The 23,282-nt window shown below is 27.7% G+C and overlaps 2 protein-coding genes and 1 pseudogene across 4 annotated transcripts; 2 read left to right on the top strand and 1 right to left on the bottom strand.

The window, feature by feature from the left end:
* Positions 1-2,978: 2,978 nt before the first annotated feature.
* On the top strand, positions 2,979-4,186 carry LOC145190294 (homeobox protein ceh-9-like; annotated as a pseudogene). The gene is made up of 3 exons (XR_016453173.1): positions 2,979-3,245; positions 3,377-3,531; positions 3,884-4,186. The product of XR_016453173.1 is annotated as a homeobox protein ceh-9-like (transcript).
* Positions 4,187-5,611: 1,425 nt separating this feature from the next.
* On the bottom strand, positions 5,612-7,316 carry LOC149886854 (uncharacterized). 2 transcript variants are annotated; one of them, XM_090089813.1, is made up of 4 exons: positions 7,041-7,316; positions 6,506-6,847; positions 6,112-6,347; positions 5,612-5,885 (listed from the first exon to the last, which is right to left on the bottom strand). In XM_090089813.1, the coding sequence occupies exons 1-2, from the start codon at positions 7,269-7,271 to the stop codon at positions 6,527-6,529; spliced, it is 552 nt and encodes a 183-aa protein (XP_089945939.1). In that variant the 5' UTR covers positions 7,272-7,316; the 3' UTR covers positions 5,612-5,885; positions 6,112-6,347; positions 6,506-6,526. The 2 variants fall into 2 exon arrangements, with proteins under 2 accessions (XP_089945939.1, XP_089945940.1); XM_090089814.1 differs by having other exon boundaries at positions 6,740-6,847.
* Positions 7,317-9,010: 1,694 nt separating this feature from the next.
* On the top strand, positions 9,011-23,157 carry LOC145189720 (uncharacterized). The gene is made up of 17 exons (XM_090091446.1): positions 9,011-9,107; positions 9,192-9,273; positions 9,698-9,751; positions 9,960-10,030; positions 10,489-10,547; positions 14,729-14,781; positions 14,961-15,019; positions 17,937-17,976; positions 18,066-18,151; positions 18,615-18,696; positions 19,019-19,108; positions 21,153-21,260; positions 21,687-21,875; positions 22,210-22,301; positions 22,445-22,543; positions 22,653-22,746; positions 22,929-23,157. The coding sequence occupies exons 1-17, from the start codon at positions 9,015-9,017 to the stop codon at positions 23,072-23,074; spliced, it is 1,497 nt and encodes a 498-aa protein (XP_089947572.1). The 5' UTR covers positions 9,011-9,014; the 3' UTR covers positions 23,075-23,157.
* Positions 23,158-23,282: the final 125 nt, after the last annotated feature.

Raw genomic sequence — 23,282 nt, 5'->3', positions numbered from 1 at the left:
AGAAATTTCAACAAAATTCCAACAAAAAGCTTAAGTGTAACTCTGAAGGGCTCTAAAAAAGCATTTTTTTTTGCAACAAATAAAATACTCTAACCAATTTGTTTATGCTCCACACTTTTACCCAAATTATCTTCGTCTTTTAAGTTTTCGGAATTTACTGAATAACAGCCAGTTTTCCGTTATTTGCATTTTATCATTTGGCTTTCGGTACAGACGATGTATTAGACGGCGATTTGCGTAACTTTGTCTTGGCATTAACGAACGGCTTATTTCGATCAACTTCCGTTGTCTGATAAACTTTACGAATATTTTTAACTAAATTCGGGCAGCTATTTTTTTTTTCAACTGCATTTTATCTCATAACCAGATTTTTTACAGCTTGATTAAAATAGTATTATTTTTCTTACTTTTCTCACTCACTTACACTTGACTGCATTAACCAAACAAGTATATCCAAATTTTCCACAAGAGGAATTCTGAAAATAAACTGGATATTCTCTGATTTTTTTTTTTTTCTGTTAAGAAGATTTAAAAGATCCTTCTGTGTTAAATCGGTTTTTTTTGAGATCTATTTTTTTCTGATTTTTTCAAAGCTTTGACTGTCTTCCTGTTCTAATTCTTCATAGTGGTTGACAGGATCTGGTATATTACAAATTTGACAGCTGATCATTAAACAAAGTATGAGGTAAAGCGGCGCAAAACACTTAACCTTTTAATATTAAAGCTTAATGATATAGCAAACAGAGAAATTTAAAAATTACAATACAAGTATGTCAACAAATAAGGTAACGAAACTCTAAAGCAGCACAGTTCTCGTATTTTGCAAGTAGACGATTAAAAACACAAGTAGAAAAAAAACAGGATAGTTTAAGACCAACCTTTATTATTTCGTTCTTTGGTTTATAAAATTTGTGCTATAATTTCTTTCTAAAGTTAAAAAAAAATGTTTTTATAAACTAATAAACCAATTAGCGTAAGTAAAAAATAATTAAAAAACTTTGAAAGAAAAAAGATAACAGTATTAGTTCATTTGAATAAGTTAATGCTATAAATAAAATATCACATCACACAGTATCCTCAAACTAATCAGCAATAACTTTCATGAGTCCAAAGTCTACAAACATTTCATCTAAACTAATGACTTTAGTTTTTGGTGTCCACCACAAACATTGGTGTCACCACAAACATACACCACAAACCATTTGTTTAATGAAACAACTTGCGGTTTTGCAAAAAGGAGGGAAAAATAAAGCTTCAAAAAGAGAATAAAATGAAAATCTTACCTTTATATTAATGAAATGATACTACATGAAAAAAAAATATTTCTCTTGCCTTGAAAATGCGGAAGTTTTATATTTTCGTAACTGGTTAAACAAGAAAAAAAAAGTGTTATATTTTCAATATTTCGAAGGTTATCCTTACCTTGACCAAAATGAAATGAAATTAATTTAAAACCTATATACCAAAGAAAAAAAATTGGAAAAATAAATAAATTTTGAACTGAGCTGTAAACTTTTAAACACAACTGTCCCGTGTTTTCCCCACTGTTGCATCATAAACTTTCTCTTCATTTTGTCTCTCTTTTTTGTGTGGCTAAGAACGACTGCAGCTAGGTAGTCTTTGCAGTGCTATATGCATATATATGTATACATACATACATACATACACACATACATACATACATACATACATACATACATACATACATACATACATACATACATACATACATACATACATACATACATACATACATACATACATACATACATACATACATACATACATACATACATACATACATACATACATACATACATACATACATACATACATACATACATACATACATACATACATGCATGCATGCATGCAGGCACACACACACACACACACACACACACACACACACACACACACATATAGTTTTTGAATTAGTATTTTTTCTTCTTTTTAAAAGGACTGAGGTGTTCCTAGCCCCCTCTGTATTAGGTACCCCGAGATAACCCGTGAATGAGGTACTGATGCATGCACTAATTTATAAATGATCTGTTTTTTTTTTACTTCTATTTTTTTTTTTTTTGATATATGCAACCAAAGGTTTTTTGTACATGCAATCTAAGGTTTTAAGAAAATTTCAAAAAATGTGTGTAATTCGATAAATGGGCTTATTTAAGAAAACTTTTAATCAAATCATGTAATGTACATAATTCGGTAAAACGGTTTTTTATTTTCCCCCATTGTTAGCTTCATTAATATCAAACGAAGCGCAAATAAAAATAAAACAAAGGGGAATCAACTGATATAAAATTTTTTAGATTTTACAAATAATCTTTTAAATGTATTTTGTCAATTTATTTCTGGTTGACAAATTATTCTTAGGTAAAAAAATCTTTTCAAAACCCAGGTGTACGCCACATCAGTTCAAATGAATTTTACGCTAAAATAAATTTTTGCCAGAAACAATCAAGAAAAATTTCGCTGTTTTCTCGCTGAGCAACTTTCAAGTTATAAAAAAACTCCATTCAACTTTTGAAAATTTTTTCGACAGTTTTAACTTTCCAATTAAAACTTCTTTTGTTTGCAATTTATGCGGTTTTATTAAATAACTGTTTGATGGGAATTTGATGGATATTTGATTGACACATTATAGAAAGCGATATGATTAGCCTGCTGTGAACTGTATCAGTGTGTTTATTATAACACCGGGTAATCGATTACTAGTGACTATCAACTAACAAATAAAATTACTTAAAATAACGACTTTAACTCTCAACGGATTACATCTCTGAGGCGGTTTTCTAATTAAGATAATTGTATAATACACAAGAATTAAGTTAATCAAAACAAAGACTTGAAGAAGCTGGTTTTTGACGCCAGATTACTCAATAGAAAACTTTTTTTGGAAAAAAATAAAATGCAAAGAAAGACTTCTTTAAATATTTCAAAAAATATGGGAATTTTCAGATCAATATTTCTAAATAATCGAAGCCCGATTGATGTTAAAAGAATGTCTGCAAGTTAATTAAAGACTTTCGTTTTGACAAAAAAGTAATCCCCTTCAAAAAAGATATGCATTTGCGTGACAATCCACTTAGTGTAATTAAAACCATATTTTTTCTGAATGCTCTTTTAACTCAAATTAGTCATGGAGAACTCAAGATGCAAAAGTAGAAAACCAAGTTTTATGGTTGAGGACATTTTATCGTTACACTTACCAAGAACAGAAACAAGTTTAGTTTTAAGTAAGTTTCTTCTTCGATCTCAAACTAACATTGGAGTTGTTCAGCATTTGTTGAAGCTTTAATTTAGTTAATCGCAAAATTAATTTCATGTTTTTAGATTTAAACATTATTTTCTTCAATTTTTTCTATAGGTGGAGACCAACCATCGCCGGAAGGAAGGAAAATTCGGACAACATTTTCAAGCGATCAAGTCTTTCTTCTAGAAATGCAATTTACTAAACAAAGATACCTCTCAGCTGCAGAACGGACGGAGTTGGCACAAAAATTAATGCTTACCGATAATCAGGTAATTTTAAAACAGAATCTAAAAAAGATTTTATGTCCTGATGTAATGTTATAGTGATGTTTAAGAACAAATAGTAAAGCGTAAGTGCATTTCTTGAACCTAATTGCAGTTTTGATAATAATTTGAAATAAACTTAGAACCTATTTGTATTTTCTAAATTCTCTACTACAAGGGCGGAAAATATTGCACAACTTTTTTTGAAAACTTTTTTTGAAAACTCTTTGCATAGCTTTCTTTGAAAACTTAGTCTTTAATAACTTTTTTTTAAACTTACAGAAATGCAGAGCAAAAGAATTTCAACAAATAAAACTTACAAACAAAAAAATGATTTTTCCTATTTGTATTACCATAGGTGAAAACATGGTATCAAAATCGTCGAATGAAGTTAAAGCGTCACATAAAACTTCATATGCAACATTGTCGTGAGAATTTAAGCAACCGAAGTGTTGCTAATTATTTTCGACCTCATGTACTTACTATTGCTGAAGAGAATGCGTACAAAGACTTTTTCAGAAGGCCATCTTTGATAAATGCAATGCCGGAAGAGGTATTTACCAGCAAGAAAGAACCTGAAAAATGCACAAATATACATAACTGCACATATATGTAAATACTTTATAAAAATGTTTGTAAATATAAGAAAACAGCAAAATAAGTTATGAGATTATGTTTAACAAAGAACAAGATGATGATGATGATGATGATGATGATGATGATGATGATGATGATGATGATGATGATGATGATGATGATGATGATGATGATGATGATAAAATGGTTTCTGCGGACGTGTTACAGGGTTCCTAAACACCGTGTAAATACTTTGGTTTCTCGTAAGAAATCAAAATAAATCATAAGATTCAGGAAGATCTTGTTCTTTTTTCCGTTCAGATTTTCCGTTTCGGAGTTAATTATCACTAAGTTCAATATTAGTTATGAAACAACTTTAAATAAATTTTCATTAAGTTTTTGAATTATCATGAATTTCTCAACAGTTTTCCAAGTGTATTTTATGTTACTATAAGTAAAGAAACCTGTGTAATATTTATTTTTGCAATAATTTAGAAAATTACTTACAATACCTAGGCATTGTTTAAACTTAATAAAAAGTTTTTCATTTGATACTGCTGATTTGTATATATATATATATTTATAAACTTTATTACATATTGTTACTGATTTGTTAACTAAAACTAATCATAAATATTCTTTTTTAATTATTATTAAGTTTTTGATTTATTTCAAAACCAAAGCTCCAATGACTTTTTGGAACTCAAACTTTTAAAATCAATAGAATGACAGCTTTTAGAATGGAGTAGTTAAGCGTAAAGAATTTAAGTTATAAAAGAAAAAAGAATTTGAAACCTTTGATTCTAAATAAGGGGTTTATAGATTTCAATATTCAGTTTCGATTGGTTTTTAATTAACTTTTTTGTCTTTGGGTTTCAGTTAGTTTTTTGATAGTTAAATTTTAATCGGATAAATCGGATAATTTAATTGAAATTTAAAAATATTATAGCTATACGAAAAAATAGGTATGGAAAATAGTACTCGCCGATGAAATAAAAATAAAGGAAATTGAATACATTTTATTTTATATTTTTAAACGGAATGAAGTGGCTATCTCTAACAGCGATTATTTTGGTGATTGGCATAATTGTATTTTGTGTGTGTGTGTGTGTGCGTGTGTGCGCGTGTGTGTGTGCGTGTGTGTGCGCGTGTGTGCGCGCGCGTGTGCGTGCGTGTGTGTGTGTTAATTCAATTAGTATTTGATAAATATTTCTAAAGAAAACTTTTTCCTCACCAAATATATCAGCAACTCGGTCATTTTGTTTATAAATAAATTCGGTTAACGTCATTATAACGTCTTTTATTTTTTTCGGGCATCAAATGAAGTTGATTTTAGCAGAACTAAGTTTTGCAATTTTGCTCCAAGTTTGAGAATTTAAATTTCGAAAGATTGCGCAAAAGACAGCCATTAGCAAAAGTGAATTCTGCAAAATTCTCTTTTATTTGCAAATATGAGTTTAACTAAAAAAAAAATTCTTAGTTAAAAGACTAAAAACTAAAAACTAATTACCTCTTTTTTAATTCTTTGCCCAGACAAAGATGACTTGTGACATCTTGAACTTAATTCAGTTGCTCTTTGGATTGCTTCGTGAAGATCAAAACTGTCAAAACCTTTTGTTTCTTTGACAGTTGCTTCAACTGCCAAATTCAAAAGATGATCAACACACAAAAGAGATGCATCTACAAAATTGCACTTGTTAATTGCCGCCTTCATATTAGCGGCTGAATCATGGACACACACAACGGACGAAACTGCATTATTTCCGGCCAACTCTGAGACATTCCTGCAAATCAAAGTAAAATTAGTTGTTTGCTTTTTTATGTTTTAAAATACAAACTAATACTTTTGTTGTTATCTTAGATATAAATAAAAGTATTAAATTGTGCCATTAATTTTAAACTAAATGGCGGATTTTACTTTTTTGTAATAAAAAGTTATCTAAATAATTCAAACGGTTAACTTAATTTACAGAAATTTTAACATAACAAAAATAAAATACTAAAACATACTTATCCAGACGAAGAACAATGGTTTCAGCTGTATATCGTTCAGAAAACGGAAAAACTCCAATCACAAATATCTTTAACCGGAAGTCTTCACTCACATAGTGCAAACTGGCTTGGTATGCATCATTGTTCTACTTTGCCAAAGGTAAGTTGAGATTGCAAATCCAGTGGTCTTTGGCAATTCCTCCTTTAGAATGTCATCCACACAGATTTTCACATTTTTGTACAACAACGGCAACCTAAAATTAAAATAAAAAATTATTGGTATTTCTCGTTACATATCAATTTGGTTACCTACTAAGATAACCAAAAAAAAAGTTGGTGTGGATTGGTCTTAAAAAAGTGGCTTTTTAAAAGATTTAGTTCTCTTGGAACTTCCATTGAATTGACTCCCCACAATAAAATTTATTTAAAACAATTAAGATTTTGCATACTTGAACCGGGAGTATGTTGTTGCAGCCTTCACATTCATTTTTGAGTTCCAGTAGTGAACAAAATCTTTAAAAGCTTCATGTTCAACCAAAGAGAATGGCAACTTTAAACGGGCTAAAATCTTGACAATTTCAATGTCTCCTCTAAGCTGTTCATGGTCTTGTGGCTTGTATTTGACCCAATTCTTTAAATTTTGGACCTTTTCTGCTGATGTTTCGGAAAGTCTTCCTCGTTTAACTCTACTGCTCAACACTACTGGCGTCTTTTCATCTCGGACCAGCTCATAAGCTTCGTTTTCATTGTAGTTCTAAAAATTAATATGAAACTCATTAAAATACCTAATATTGAAACATTCATCAGCATCTATCGAAAGTTATTGATATGTATCGTTAAATCTTGTTAAACCTTGGTATTGTAATAGTAGTAATAACTAACGCATATGAAAATAAAAGTTATTATTTAAATTAAAAAAGTAAAAACGTTTCCAAACTTTATTACACCTGTTCTAACTCATTAAAAGCGCCATTAACATGGCGCTTTTTCTCCAGGTCTGCAAACTGAACAGGATGTTTCCTTGTCAAATGTGATCTCATGCCAGATGTGTTTCTGTCTGCCAACTTGCAAATTGCGAAACAATAATTGAATTTTGCTGTAACAAGTCGCTCTTCATCAGGTGTAGTACTGACCTCTTCATCAAATTGATTCCAAATTTCGGTCATTGACCTTGGCATTCTTCAAAATGTTGTTCAATTACAATTTTAATACTCATTCAAACTAAAATTTAATATCTTTCCTTATAAAAAAAATTATTTTAAGAGTCTAGTTATGTACATCTAAGTAATTTAAAGAGTATCCAAAAATATTTTTCCAGAGAGTTTTTAAAAACGTTTTTATTACAATCAGCTAATTAATTTCGTTTCAGTAGAACCGTAATTAAAACCGTAACCAAAACCGAAACCGAAGTTTGAGTGAAGCCGAAATCGAAACAAGCTGAAACTGGAGCATCTCGCCATCGGAAATTGCGTAAATGCGTAAATTCCGATGTGAGAAATAGTTTATAAAGGTGACTCTGATGTAATACAATGGTGAGGAACGGTATCACATCGGAGGTGCAATGTAGTCCGAGGCCGATGCGGAAAATTTCACGCACTCTCCGATATATTTCGAGATTTACGCATCATCGTACGATATTTTCGCATAATTTCACAATAAATCGTATTTGCAGTGTAAACTAGTAATATTGTGATATTTCCGATGTATTTATCTATAATTACGAGGTTTTCGCAAAATTACAGCAAAATTTTGCAAACCACCACAAACCATCGTAAAATATCAGAAAATAAAAAGATTAAATCTTTTTTTTTTTTTTACATTTTATTTACATTTCGCAAATCATCACAAATGATTGTAAACACATCGGAATATTTTCTTTTTTCATTTAATTTATATATTATTACAAAATTACAAAAATTTATCAAATAATTGATTCAGATGATGGTTCAGATGATGATTCAGATGATGAGTTTTCACCACTGTGGCTGTCATATATTTCATCTGGTACATCTATTGTCGGGTTGAAAGATAATTTTATCTTTCAACACGACAATGATCCTAAGCATACGGCTCGTTCGGTCGTCGAATATTTAAAAGTTTCAGGGTTCAAAATGCTCGAATGGGTTGCTCAATCACCAGACTTAAACCCAATCGAGCATCTTTGGGCTTACGTCGAGAAAAAATTAAAAGATCGGCGAATTTCGAAGAAAGCCGATCTCAAAAACTTAATTTCGAGTTTTTGGTCGGAAATCGGGTCAGATATTACCAGAAACTTGGTAAATTCAATGCCTAGACGTTGTTTAGCCGTCATTCAATCAAATGGTGGACCTACGCGTTATTAATTTTATATTAATTTTCTTTATTTTTAATTTAATTTAATTTTTTATATTATGCATGTTTAATTTTTTTGCCTTGGTTTTTTGATTTTTTATTTCTTTTGTAATTTTTCGTAACTTATATTATTATTTTGTAATTTTTTAGTTCCTTTTTCGATAAATTTATATATAAATTTAAATTATTTAATATAAAAATCATAAATTTTAACTTAATTTAGTTTAAATTCAGTTTTAAAAAGCTTTTACTATGGTGCATGATTAATTTTTTTGCTCACTGTACGTAATACAAATATATATATATAATATATATATATATATATATATATATATATATATATATATATATATATATATATATATATATATATATATATAAATACAAAAAGCTATTTAAAATTTTGATAAATATTGCTTTTGTTTGTTAAAATAGTGTTTGGTATTGTTTGAAAAAAAGACAGTTTTAATATAGTTTAATAAGTGAGTGTCTGTGTGTGAGATTCCCTTTAGATGTAAATGTATGGGGAACCTCCTTGCTAAAAACCGGGATTTTTAATCAGAAATTAAAACTGACGAGCTACAGTTAAAATGGAATATTCAAAAATAACTGTGGAATATTTAACTTCTTTGAAATTAGACCATCAAGAATTATCAACATTGACTATAAAAGGAAATCCCGATGTAAGAACTTAAACCCAAAAAAAAAATTGAAACAGAAATTTCAGATTAAACTTTAAATAATATCAGTTCCTTTTTATTTTATAGCTGGTTGAACAGTTTCTGACAGAATCTGTGCAACTAAACTTAAAGAACAATAAAGAAAACCTACAAAGCCAATTATACATTGGTATATAGCTGAGATTATGTGCGTGCTTGCGAGTGTATGTGTGAGTGTGTGTGTGTGTGTGTGCGCATACGAGTGTTAATATCTCTATCCTTTATTTCTGTAAATTTAGCTATCTTTATATCTATCCAATATCTATGTATATGCATATATATATGTATGTATGTATGTATGTATGTATGTATGTATGTATGTATGTATGTATGTATGTATGTATGTATGTATGTATGTATGTATGTATGTATGTATGTATGTATGTATGTATGTATGTATGTATGTTGTATGTATGTATGTATGTATGTATGTATACATTTAGATTTGTATGCTTATAAACTTATAGCAGTGTATGTATTATTCACTAAGTGTTTAAAACTATTTCATTTTAATAATGTAGATGAGTAAAAGTTTTTCACATTCTACTGTTTAGCATGCTTTTGGGGTTTATATGATATCGTGAAAGCTCTGGTTGAAAATGGTGTGGGTATGTTTTACATTTTATGTTATTTTCATGTAAACTGTCTCTCTCTCTTTTTTTTTTTTTAAATCTAAAACAACTTTATTTGTAGATAATAAAAGCCTAGAAAAAAAATTACTATATAAATAACAACAGATATATCTATCTGGTATAATGATGTAGATTAAGTAAAAACATAAAAGGATACTGATTATTACAACAAATTTTTTCATAGATTTAAATTGGCAAAATAAAAATACCTTGTGGACTCCTCTTCATGCAGCAACATTTCAAGAGCGAGGAAAGGTATTATATGTTAAGTGTTTCTTATTGTTTTACAAATTCGTATATGTATATATATATATATATATATATATATATATATATATATATATATATATATATATATATATATATATATATATATATATATATATATATATATATATATATATATATATATATAACATGTATATGTATTATATAAATAGTATTATATGTGTGTGTTATATTATCACTGTAGTGACAAAAGCTACTTCTGTTTTTGATCCCTTCATACCTTTTTATCTGCCACTTTGTTGCTTCATAAGGGAGGTCCAATCTTTTTAATGTTTTTTTAATGTTACAGCTCTAGTGATGGAAGTTGTAGAATATGATAATATTCTTACTAATTTTTTTCTTTTATTAGAGATATGATTATAGTTCTTCACTATTACCTGCAGTATAGACATTCTTTTAATATTTTCTTGCACAAATACCTTTAGGTTATACTATTTTTAATTAATTGCAAAGCTCATACTGATTCTAGAGATTCAGAAGGAAGGTAATTTTATAACTTATTTTTTTAAATTCTATATTAAGTCTGTTTGAAAAGTAATCAAATTAATAAACATTTAACTATTTATAAAGTTGTAAAATTTCAAATAATCATTTTCTGTATTTTTCGTTATGTTGCAATTATTCTGTATTCCAATCAGTTAAATGCTTGTTTATAAAATGATTTTCATAAAGTAATATGTGCAACTGAAGTTTGTATCTTCTTTAAAATGGGTTTTCAGAGAATATTAGAGAACCCAAGTTGTTTAGGTGATAATACATATTGGAAGATAAAATAGTTAAGGATTTTAAACTGGGTTTTGAGTTTCACTTGGCTAAAGTTAAAACTAGTTTTATTAAGATACCACACAACCTATAATCAGTATCACACTTGCTACAATGTAATGTATAAAGTGTAAATTCATAGTACAGAATAAAGATTTTATCCAATCCAATTCTGTGCATGCATTTAATTTGAGTTGTTGTCTATTTAGTATGTCTTATCTGAAATGTGCAAAGAAGTAGAATGTGTGTAAAGTTTTAGCAATAGATTAACTATTAAGAAAAGGAAATCAACCTTGATGTTTTCTACATTGATCCAACCCAAATTGCAGTTAATATTTATCATTTTCTTAAAATTTTTAAAAACACAACTTCGTTTTAGATAACAAGTATATTAGACATTTGTTCACAAAGTTAATACATCATATCTTCATGGAAGATCTGACACATTTTTAATGAGCTCTTTATAACAGGTATCTACACTAGGAATGATTTTGAGGTTTTCTGTGTCTAATTTACATATGAAAAAAGACCAGATACCGTAGACTTCCCTAATTCCGAACAGCTTTAGTTCATTATTTTTACATCTTTTATTTTTGTGGGATCCTTAAAAGGAAAACTGATTAATAAATTGGAAGACTAGGGTAATGAGAATATGAAAAAATATTTTTAAAATATATATTGCAAGCAAAACACTTTTTAAAACCCTGAAAAACCAGCAATATAAAACCGACTTAAAAAAAAAAAAGACCATTTAAATTGCGTACTGTTTGATGTAGAATTTGATGGTGATTATTTATCTGAAAAAAAAAGTCAAAAATTAGCAATACTTCGTAAGATATCTTAAAAACAGTACTTTTCTGCATAATTAAAAACTTCCCCAAATTCCGAACAGATTTTGGAATGAACTTTTTTTTGCAAAAGTTAGCGTTTTGACGTGCAAGTAATTAACCACAATATTTAACAATAGTATTTTAACAACATTAACTTAGAAACTAATAAACGCTTTTAATCTTTTTATTGAATTTCTAAACGTTTTGTTTATCTTAACGTTTATTAATAAAAAAAAAATGTTGAAGTTGAAAAAAATGAAGATCGCAAAACAAAAATTAAACTCTGTATTGAGGCTATCAATAATAATAAGATGTCATATACAGAAGCCACTTTATGTTATAACATTCCTAAAACAACTATTTTTTGCAGACTTAAAGGAATAAATGTTGGTAGGCCCAGAGCAATAAGCCAAGTAGCAAAGAGGCTTATAGTTGAACTTGTACAGTTTATGAGTGACATTGGCTTCAGCTTAAAAAGAAATTATATTTTAACTGTGGTCAAAAACTATTTGAAGGAATCTAAACAAACTCATTTATTCAAGACCGGTAAACCTACTCGAAAGTGGTACAATAGTTTCATAAAAAGATATGCGAAAAATATATGTGAAAGAAAGGCTACTAGCATGCAAGCTGTAAGAGCGGTGTCTTCGCAATCAGCAATTACCGATGAATGGTTCAGCCAAGTTGATGCTGTTCATCGAGAGCATAATTTAAATGAAAAGCTGTTTCATGTGTTCAACTGTGATGAAAGTGGATTGAAATTCGATCAAGGTAAAGTCAAAATTGCTTGTTGAAAAGGAATAAAAAATCCAAAACAACTTGCCCCAACAAAAAAAAAAGCATGACTACAATTGGAAATTTCCTACCTCATTAGGTTGTTTATAAAGGTCAAAATTTGATGAAAGCTTGGGTTCAAGGTGGGACTTATGATGTTTATTATTCTACCAGCAAATCAGGTTGGATGGAAAGCGAAAATTTCATAGAATTATTTTGTTCAATTTTTTTAGTTCACGCAAACAAACTTCAAGGATCTAAAATTCTTTTTTTAGACAGCCATACATCTCACATTAATTTTGAGTTAATCAATTAATCAACATTAATTAGTCAAAATATTGAGTATCTTCCTGCTGCCAGCTGTAATCCTACCATATCAATTGTCTTTGTATTTCCTGCGGAAGCCTTTGGGACGAAGCTACAAGCAGCAAATGGGTTGCAAGTGAAAAGTGTTCTAACTGGTCGTGTATTCCTTGTATTATCAGTTATCACGAAACAGTTGAATTCATGTGCAAGGAGTGTGAATAACTTTTATTAGTTGTAATTTTTGTAGCTTGATGTTATAAAACAATATTTTTTGAATCCAACAACTTTTTCACTATAGTTTTTTAAAAATTATCAAATCTGTACAGTACAGCTAGGGTTGCCACCTCCAAATGAGTTAGTATTCATTTGGAGATAGCAACCGTAACTGTACTGTACAGATTTGATAATTTACAGATAATAGACAAATACAGATATATTGCTGCAATACTATTTAATAAAAACTAACTGCGATACTGTTTAATGGCGAAGAATAGTGGCGTAGTTAAAATAATGGAAGATTATAAAATAGTAATTTTCAGTGAGCAAAATTACAATGAACAATGTTTCAGTCTTTGAATTACTGCCATTTCAAAATACAACTGCAAAAAAGGATAAAACTGCATTGCTATATGATAAAAAAGCACTAAAGCTTCCTTTTTGATTAATGGGGAAGTATTCGCTAAGGCTGCAACCAGCCTGATACTAATAACTGAGATTTCTTCTGGTTAGCTGACAGAAACAGGCAGTTACTATGAAAGTTTTTTTTTTAACTGATTACAAAAAAATAATGGAAGACAGGATCTAATAAATAGTTAATGCACACTCTGCACCAACACAATGCTATACCCTTACATTAAAATAAAAGTAATTTTAAATTTTAAAAATCTTTTTACCTTACTCTAAGCTAGAGGTCTACGCTAGTATAAATTATTTACTTTTTTTAAATTGAATGCCATTTTTTGGGATTTGATATGTACATTCGGAATTAGGAACACATGTTCCTAATTGCGAATGAAAACTTTACTTTTTAAATTTAAAAATTAGCAATATTTTTATAATAAATATACTTGTTGCTTAATATGGTTCGATTCAGTTTAGGTTCCAGTTTACTTATTTAAAAAAATTAATACAAAATTCAAAAAGCGAGCGGAGTTATTCAACTTTAAGTACAATTTTGTTCGGAATTAGGGAAATCTACACTATTTCAGTTCTTTTTTAAAAGCTGAAAAATATGAAAATTTGAGGTTATTTCTGAAGAAAATCATCTTGAAAATGTGAAATACCATATGGTATAAGATATGAGATGTTAAACTAATATCTGGTCTTTCTTCATATGTAAATTAGACTCAGAAAACCTCAAAAACCAGAGAAACTTGTGTAAAATTCAAATCCTCTTTGCAAAGTTATAAAAGAAGTATAGACCACAGGGTTCATATGAAAAAAGTGTGGTCCACAAGGATCATATAAAAGAAGTGTGGACCACTAGGATCAAAAACTGCTTTTGGTTGCTATTGGTTTTGGAATTAAATTTTAATTTTTTGATATTGCAAAGTAAATATTCATGTTGTAAAAAATGTTTTTTCAATGTTAACAAAAAATCTTTTTAAATAATATTTTTACTACATAAATAAGAGAAACAAATACAAAATATTCCAGTTAGAAATTTTCCTATAAGCAAAATTTAAATCCTTAGTCACAACAAAATAAATATTCTATTTCTATCAATATTAATATTTCTAGTATTATTCTATTACTTCAAAGTGAGAACAGTATTTTGAATGTAATAAATAATTTGTTTTTAAGGTTCTCCTTTGTCAATTAAAAGTTATAATTGCACCAAGCAAATTTGTAATCCATGATTAAAAATCTTCTAATATAAATTAATTTAATTATTGTAAATCTTAAGTGTAAAGAGTTCTTTTAAAAATAAAAACCCAATAAAATATCTGAATTGCATTTTTGGAATTTTTGTATCCTTTAAATCTTTTTTTAGAACTCCTTCTGACTTTGCTTCTGCTTCTGATAAGGTGTGGCCACTATTTGCTGGTATGCTTCAAGTTTCATGTTTTTATTTTAAAATATTTACAGTCTTTTTGTTCTTACCTATTTCTATCTCTAATCAAAAGTAAAACCATGTCATTAAGAAGCTCAGCAGAAAATTCTTTGCAAAAAGTCTTCTTTTTCTGTATAAACATTTTTAAAAAATGTTATTTCTTTTTAAATAGCTTGTGGCTGTACTCGGACATCCAAAATAGAATTAATTCAGAAAAAAATACTCAATCAGGTTTGAATTTTTTCACAACTAAATAAATTGTGATTTTTATCCTCTCAGATTTTATCAATATTTATATTACCCTGCAGAAAAAATTTACAAATGTAATGGGTAATTATAAATTTGCCTGGGTATTACATGAATATTTTTATCAATTATTTCTTTTTAAGATTTAGCAAGCTTTATATCTTTTATCTTTAAGCTACATTTTTTAATAAGTTTTTTGTAGAACTGGTGCATTAAAATCAAAGCATCAATTAAAAAAAGCTCATACTTGCTCGATGATGGTTTAATTGTTAATAAAACTTGGCATCGTTACAGAGAAAAAGTCAGAAAATTGTTTTAGAGCAATAAGAAAATAAACGCATTACAAATACACTTATGATTATATATATATAATCATAATATTGACACTTATGATTTTATATATATATATATATATATATATATATATATATATATATATATATATATATATATATATATATATATATATATATATATATCTGCATGTCTAATTTTGTTATAGAGCTAATTGTAAACTTTTGAGTTGAATGGGGTTATTTTACGCTATAAACATTCATTCAGAATTAGAGACATCTCTTTTGAAGGACTAAGAACTGTCATCTTTATGCCACAAAGATATTTCATAAGCAAGATTGTTCGATAACAAGGAGAAAGAAAGAAAAAAAAAGGCGACCATCAAGTCCGATTCCAAAGAAGTATCTTTTTAAAAATTTACTGTCTGTTGAGAAGTAGTGTCAACAATGTCTTTAAGTAATTGGAATCTGCTCTCAAGCACACAAGCCTGACATTTATAAGCACTTTTAGAAAAATTTCAAAAGGGAGGAAAAAGAATCGTAAACTCGATAATCAAAAAGAAACAAGTTTCTCTTGGTAGCACAATTATACTCAAGCAAGTTTTATGATTAGAACTCATTATTATATATATATATATATATAGGTGAGCGCTAAGCTTTTCAATGGTGTTGTGTAAGGTTTATAACAAATCTTTCATAACTGCTAGTTGTTTTTTAAATTCACGATTGATTCATAAAAATTAATATATTGCAGTTTGGTGTCCAAGATCATTCTTAATTACAATCGGGTTCAACTTATTTGTAATTTATTTGTAAAAAGTTTTTAAAAATTTTTAGGCCTTGCATTAGTAGCTGCAACCAATTGATTTTCACTTTATCAAAAAGTTTTAAGCCTTTTTTAAAGCATCAATATGTGAAATCTTTGGTGTTAATTGGTTTTTCTAGTGACTAATCTTTCTAGCAGCAAAATGTAACTTGAATTTGTACTTTGTCTGAAGGTGGTAAAAAAGATTTTTTGTTCCGAATACTTTTAAAACTGCTAAAAAAATTTTGCACTTTGCACTATCTTCTGTTTTGCAATACAAAAAATATACCCAAAGATGTGATTTTCTTTGAGAACTGACATCATTAAAGTTGGTATTTTCAAATTTTTAATTTTGTTTCTGTTAAATATAATGATGATGTTAAAAATAGTTATATGATAAAAAGTAATTGTATGTTATTATGTAATTGTGACTGTTATGGTAAATATTTATATGTTAAAAAATGATCATATATTAAACAATAATTTTTATAATAAATGAATAAATAATTCCTCTACATGCTGAAAATCTCAATTTTATTTATATTATATTAGTAACAACTACAGACTAAGCTGGAAACCTCAACAAATATCTCAAAGGTGGATTTATATTATAAAACTTTTTTCATGTCTTTAAAAGTCCTCTAGTAATTAAAGTTGATCACAGCATTAAAGTTTCATTTACAAGAATCTAGAAAAGTTTAAAAAATTTAAAATTACCTGCAATTACCAGGGTAATTTGGAAAAAAATTAACTGGGTAAGAAAAAATTTGCAAGTTAGCTGGGTGAAAGGCAATGTAATACTCAGATAAAAAACTCTGAATTTTGCAAATAATCGTCAAAATGGTTTCATCAAAATTCCATGAATAAATATGAAGTTATAGTGCTTTTGATGTATTACTTATAAGTTTTACTTATAATTGTGTATGGCGTTATAAAAATGACCTTGACTTGTTGAGTCGATTTATCATATTAGGTCTACTTATATACCAAGTTGTTTTTGAGTACACAAAAAATGTAAAAATTAAAAGCTTAATGGCTATTTGACGATTATGTAACAAAAACTAAAAGATGAATGGAACGTCAATAAAATTCATATATTTCTAGAATTTTTTGATGTTTAAACAAACTGTGCTAGGATAATCATTTATGAAATAATGAACCCTGGTTTGTTTCAGAACAATAATTTAAGATATGCAGAACAGGTGTATCAACAATTTCTCATTGGTAAAAGAAATATGTGAAACATCTGAAGAAATTATAATAAATTTTTTAAAAATGTTTTATATTCAATGTGCTGGATGACACAGAGGATGATACTTTGTGGATATTAAAATACTTATACTTCCAGTAATAGCAAAAGTATTTGTAAATGACTTTTCCGTAATTTGTAAAAATCAGGAGATTTTTGGTGGTACTGAAAAGGATGATGTTTCAATGGCTAGTAAAAAAACTTCTATCAAAATTTTTAAAATTTTTTTTTATGATTGAATTTTAAAAAATTGTCTTTAATTTTAGAGCATTTCTTAAAGATAATAATAACCAGGGGTATTAAAAATCTCAACTTATAAATGATAAAATATTAACTATTCTTTTTCTAATTAAAACTTTTTATCAAGAGGTTGATTTACACACCAGCTTCATATGCACCTATGTGCAATTATTGTTTTTTTTTTTTTATCAAGAGGTTGATTTACACACCAGCTTCATATGCAACTATGTGCAATTATTGTTTTTTTTTTTATCAAGAGGTTGATTTACACACCAGCTTCATATGCACCTATGTGCAATTATTGTTTTTTTTTAGATTGAATTTGGCAGTCCAAGCAGAAGAATTACAGCAAAATGTAAGATATTTTAGTTGTAAATTTGAATAAAATTTTAATTTTAATTTTTTTTTTTTTATAAAATTATTAAATTTTTTTTAACTTGATAGACCCTAATCTTAATGAAGGCAATGTTTTGGGTAAAGATTCTGCTCCTACACAGAACAAGTCACAGAAGTTCAACATTTGGCATTCATAGAAAAAAATTTTAAATATATTTTTTGAATAATATAAATTGCTGCTTACAACATAAAAATTTTATGTTTTTTAACTTGATATTAATGATGACCAGGTAATGAAATAAAATTTTTTTATTTTACCAATGAAGCAGAATGTTATTTAAGAAGTTCTTAACAAAATTCATTCATTGGCAAACATTTTGTTTAAAATGGGAATATATAAATGTTTTTTTCCAAAATTTAGATTTTTAAACAAAAACTTTTTTTTTTTGATAACTGATAATTTTTATTTTTTTAAAAAAGAATTATATAAAATTCTAGTGATAATTTACATTTGTTGATTCTTGAATATTTCTTTAGTGCAAAAAAATATAGAAGCTGCACAAATAATATAAGACATTTAAAAGCATCATAGTTTCCATTTTAAGTTGTTGTATGCTTGAGATCTTTAAAACAAATTTATCACTGATTCTGATTTAAAGCAAAATATTTTTATGTTCTCACATGAATACTCCAGCTACAAGAGTTTTAGTATGTGGAAATGAAATTCCTATGATTGGGAGTGAGTTTGCTTTCTCTTGTTATTTTCTCCTATGAAAATTTTTTTATTTGCTTCAACTTTTGTTGTGCTATTTCTTTTTTTCAATTTTTATTTTAAATTTTAAAAAGTTTTTACATAAAGTACTTTTCTTAAAGTTCAGATTAAAATTCTGAACTTAATTTTTTCTACTTAACAGAGTAAAAAAAGTTTAAGTTCCTTTTCATAATTGTTAAAAATTTTTGTCAAAACTTTATGATAAATTTTTTTTTTACTCTTATTGTTTCATTGATTCTTAATAGTTAACTTTTAAAAAATGTTTAAATCCATTTTTATTGCAATATAGTTGGAACATTCAAACTTAGAAATAATGTTAACTCTGAAGTGGTATACAATGTGTTGGATTCAGCTATTGAATCTGGATATCGCTTAATAGGTATGCCCTTTTCCATGCTTAAGTTTGAAAAAGAATTTCTATTAAAAGAATTTCTCATTTAAACTTAAATTTGAAATGTTAAACAATTCAATAAATTTATTTTTAAACTTTTTGAGTTGTTTAACATTTCAAATGGCAAGTTAAATTACATGTATACACTTTACCGCAAAACCAATGCACCATTTGCACCTTCTTACTTATTCTGAAAAATATTATGTATTTCCAAACTTATCAATTACAAACATGATAATGATTTTTGTTATACCTTTTGTAGGTTTTGGACTGTTTTCCTTATTTTATTTTGAAATTATAGCAGCTTTTCATAAGTAGTATGTTTTTGCAGTAATTAAACCTCATTTCTAAAAGAAAAGTGCTGGTTTTAAATTGTTTTAACAGTAGAAAAGATAACTGTCATTTGAGCAACACATCTATTTGCAATGCAAACTGCTAGACAGATTTTAAATTTTAATAAATGTGTTACAGTTGTTGCTTTGGTCCCAGATTGTCTGTACATCACCAAAGAATCAGACTAGCTTTTGCAAGGAGACATATGAATTGGGAAATCCATGATTGAGGACAGGTCTTATTTACAGATGGGTTAAGGTTTCACCTTGTAATTTTTGATCACCGCCCAAGAATGTGCAGAAGGCCAAATGAAAGATTTTCGCTTGTAACATTTGAGTAACCAATTTATATGGAGGTGGCTGAGTGATAATCTGTGGATTATCTTTAAAAGACCTTTTAATTGTTGATGGTGGACATCTGATTTCTCAACAATATATAGCAGAAATTTTAGAACCGTTTGTGGTATCTTTTGCTCAGACATTTTAGAACTGTTTGTGGATTCTTTCTTATGCAGGAAAATGCTAGACCACATGCAGCACATATTGTTGCTGAATACTTAAATAGTGTTAATATTCAAGTTTAGGAGTGGCAAGCTTGCAGTCCAGATATGAACCCAATAGAGCATCTTTGGAATATAATGGGACACTGGGTTAGAAGCCAACATCTACCACCTAAAAGGTTAGACAAGCTCCAACAAAGTCTTATACACATGTGGGAAGATATGGATCATTGAACAATAGGAAAAATTAAATTGGAGTGATGAAATTAATTTTGAGTTTTTTAACCATATTTTAATATTACATTAAAAGAATGGCTCATGACAAATACCACTCCAGGTATATTAGACCAACATCACAAAAAGCAGAGGCTCTATTGGTATCTGGTCATGTTTTAACTACAAATGTATTGGTTTGTGCCAAACTTATTCTAGTAGAATCAACTCTAGATTGTATGTAGATATCCTGGAAAACAACTTAATTCCAACAGAATATAATCTTGAGCTTAGAGATGAAGATTGGAAGTTTCAACAAGATGGCACTACAGCTCATACTGCATATTATACAAACGAATGGTTTGAAGAAAACAGTATTTTAGCAATGCCTTGGCCACCATACTTACCTGATTTAAACCCTATAGAGAACATCTGGGCATGGAAAGACTGTGAATTGGCAAAAGTTCAAATCACCGGTCTGGAACAGCTCAAAGAAACAGAAAAGAACAGTACAATGTTATCTCTCTCTCTCTCTCTCTCTCTCTCTCTATATATATATATATATATATATATATGTATGTATGTATGTATGTATGTATGTATGTATGTATGTATGTATGTATGTATGTATGTATGTATGTATGTATGTATGTATGTATATATGTATGTATGTATATATATATATGTATATATATATATATATATATATATATATATATATATATATATATATATATATATATATATATATATGAATGTATGTATGTATATATGTATATATATGTATATATATAGGCAGATAGATAGATACATATGAAATTATTTTATCAAGTTGTACTGTTCTATCTCAACTCTTTCTTCTTCATATTTAATGCAATTTTATAATCATAAAATAAAAATGTCCAAATTTTGTTTCGTGCTGTTTTTGCACTATTTTAATTTGCTTTGAAACAAGTGAGAAAAAAAACCTCAACTTATTTATCTTAGACACTGCTTCATGCTACAAAAATGAAAAAGATATTGGTTTTGCGTTAGAAAGACTTTACATTAAACATAAAATTAACAGACAAGATTTATTTATTACAAGCAAATTAGGTAAAAACCTTTGTGAGAGTTGAAATGTTTAAAGATAAAGTGTTATAATCTGCTAAGAAACGCAACAAAATTACACAATGTAAATTGCAGCAAAATGTTCAAATTGTTATCTTTTATAATGCTCAATTTTATTTTTTGAACAAATATTTTTTAACGATAAGCTAAATAAGTAGAAAACTTTTGATTCTAAGAAACTTTTTAGTTTTCAATTTTTAAAAATGCTGCAACATGTTTTATTTTTATTTTTACCAATACTCTCTTTTGATTTGTTTTGTAATATGATTTATATTTGGCACAGATTTTTTGCTTAAATTATTGCTTAAGTTTTTACTTTAAATTTTTAAATTTTCTGACATCTGATTTTATTTTGAATTATAATTTTGAGTATAAGTAGAATGGGGGTAATTTTTCTTCAAATTTTTCTAGCGCCAAAAGACATGGGCTACTCATCAGCAATTACAATTGTTAGAGAAACCCTGTCCAATTTAAGAACAACTTACCTTGATTTATATTTAATTCATTGGCCAGCAAAATCCAATCTTGCACCTGAAAGTACAGAGCATAAGTTTTTTCGCAAAGAAACATGGAATGCTTTTCAGTATCTTTTCAAGCATGGTAAGATTTATTATTCAAATTTTGTTAAAAATTAAAATTTCCCTCAAAGTGCGTCTTTTAAAGAAAGTTTTAAGTATTCTAAAAATTGTTTAGAAAATTCTCTTTAAATAATATTCATGATGGTTCATCTACTCATTTGCAAGTTAAAAAATTAAGTCTTAAAAGTTGTTTTGTCGGGTTTTTGAAAGTTAAACAGTAAATCAATAGATTTTCAAAGGTGATTCGAAGAACTTTTTCTTTAATTCTATTGTTTCTAATCTCATTAGTATGTGCTTTAGAGTTTATTTCTAATTATTCAAATTTTTGTATTTTTATATTGAATTGTATTTAATAGGTTTCTTAAAGTCTATAGGTGTATCTAATTTCACAAAAAAACATCTGGATGAATTGCTTCTTTATGCAGATATTCCACCCTCAGTTAACCAGGTTCATGGCTTAGATTGTAAAAAAATTTATTAACTAAATATATATTTTATAAATGCACCAATCTTTTTTAATAAGAATTTTTAAGGGTTGCATTATATTGTGAAACTAAAAACTAAATAGAATTTTTTTTTATTCTCCTAAAGGTTGAATTTCATCCCCATCTCAACCAAAGTGAGCTATTGGAATTTTGCAATCAAAAAAATATTTTCTTTCAAGCATATTCCTCACTAGGCACAGGACAAGTAATATATTTGGATATAAATATACATTAAATGATATATAATTCTTGGACTCACTGTATATTACATTATATGCATTTGTACCATACATTTTCGTTCTCCTTTTCTTTAGTTAATTAATGAAAAACTTATTCAGCAATTGGCAAAAAAATATCAGTGTAGCACAGCTCAGATTCTTTTGAAATGGGCTTTGCAACAAAATGTTGGTGAGATTTTTAATAAAGATAAATTAAAGTTTGTAATATTTTTTTATTTTATTTGAGCTTTTAGCGCTTTATTAGAATTCTCTAAGAGAAAATGAATAATAAAATTATTTTTTTATGTTTGATTTTTTATTTTTGTAAAATTTTAGAAAATTTATAGTTGTTTGGTTGTTTCTCTTTTTAAGGTGTTATTCCAATGTCTACTTCAGTTAATCATATCAAAAATAATATCTTGGTAAATCACTTTACTATAACTGATGTTGATATGAATTTAATACATCAGCTTGATGTTCAGAAGCACTATTGTTGGGATCCCACAAAAGTGAACTAAAATCATAACAACAATTATTGACAACATTCCAATATACTAGCTTGTAAAAAATATATTCAATGTGAGATAAATTAATTTTTTGAGGTAGTTTTATATTTAGTGAGGTAGTTTTATATTTAGTGAGGTAGTTTTATATTTAGTGAGGTAGTTTTATATTTAGTGAGGTAATAAAGCTTGAATTTCTTTCTTCTTTTTAGTTTTTGTAGTA

This window comes from Hydra viridissima, unplaced genomic scaffold (genome assembly GCF_058129835.1).
Source record: "Hydra viridissima isolate aposymbiotic clone 2 unplaced genomic scaffold, HvirCarnegie_v1 scaffold_6, whole genome shotgun sequence".
NCBI lineage: Eukaryota > Metazoa > Cnidaria > Hydrozoa > Anthoathecata > Hydridae > Hydra > Hydra viridissima.
Note: the sequence above shows the minus strand (reverse complement) of the source record. Positions and strands in the feature narration are given on the sequence as shown.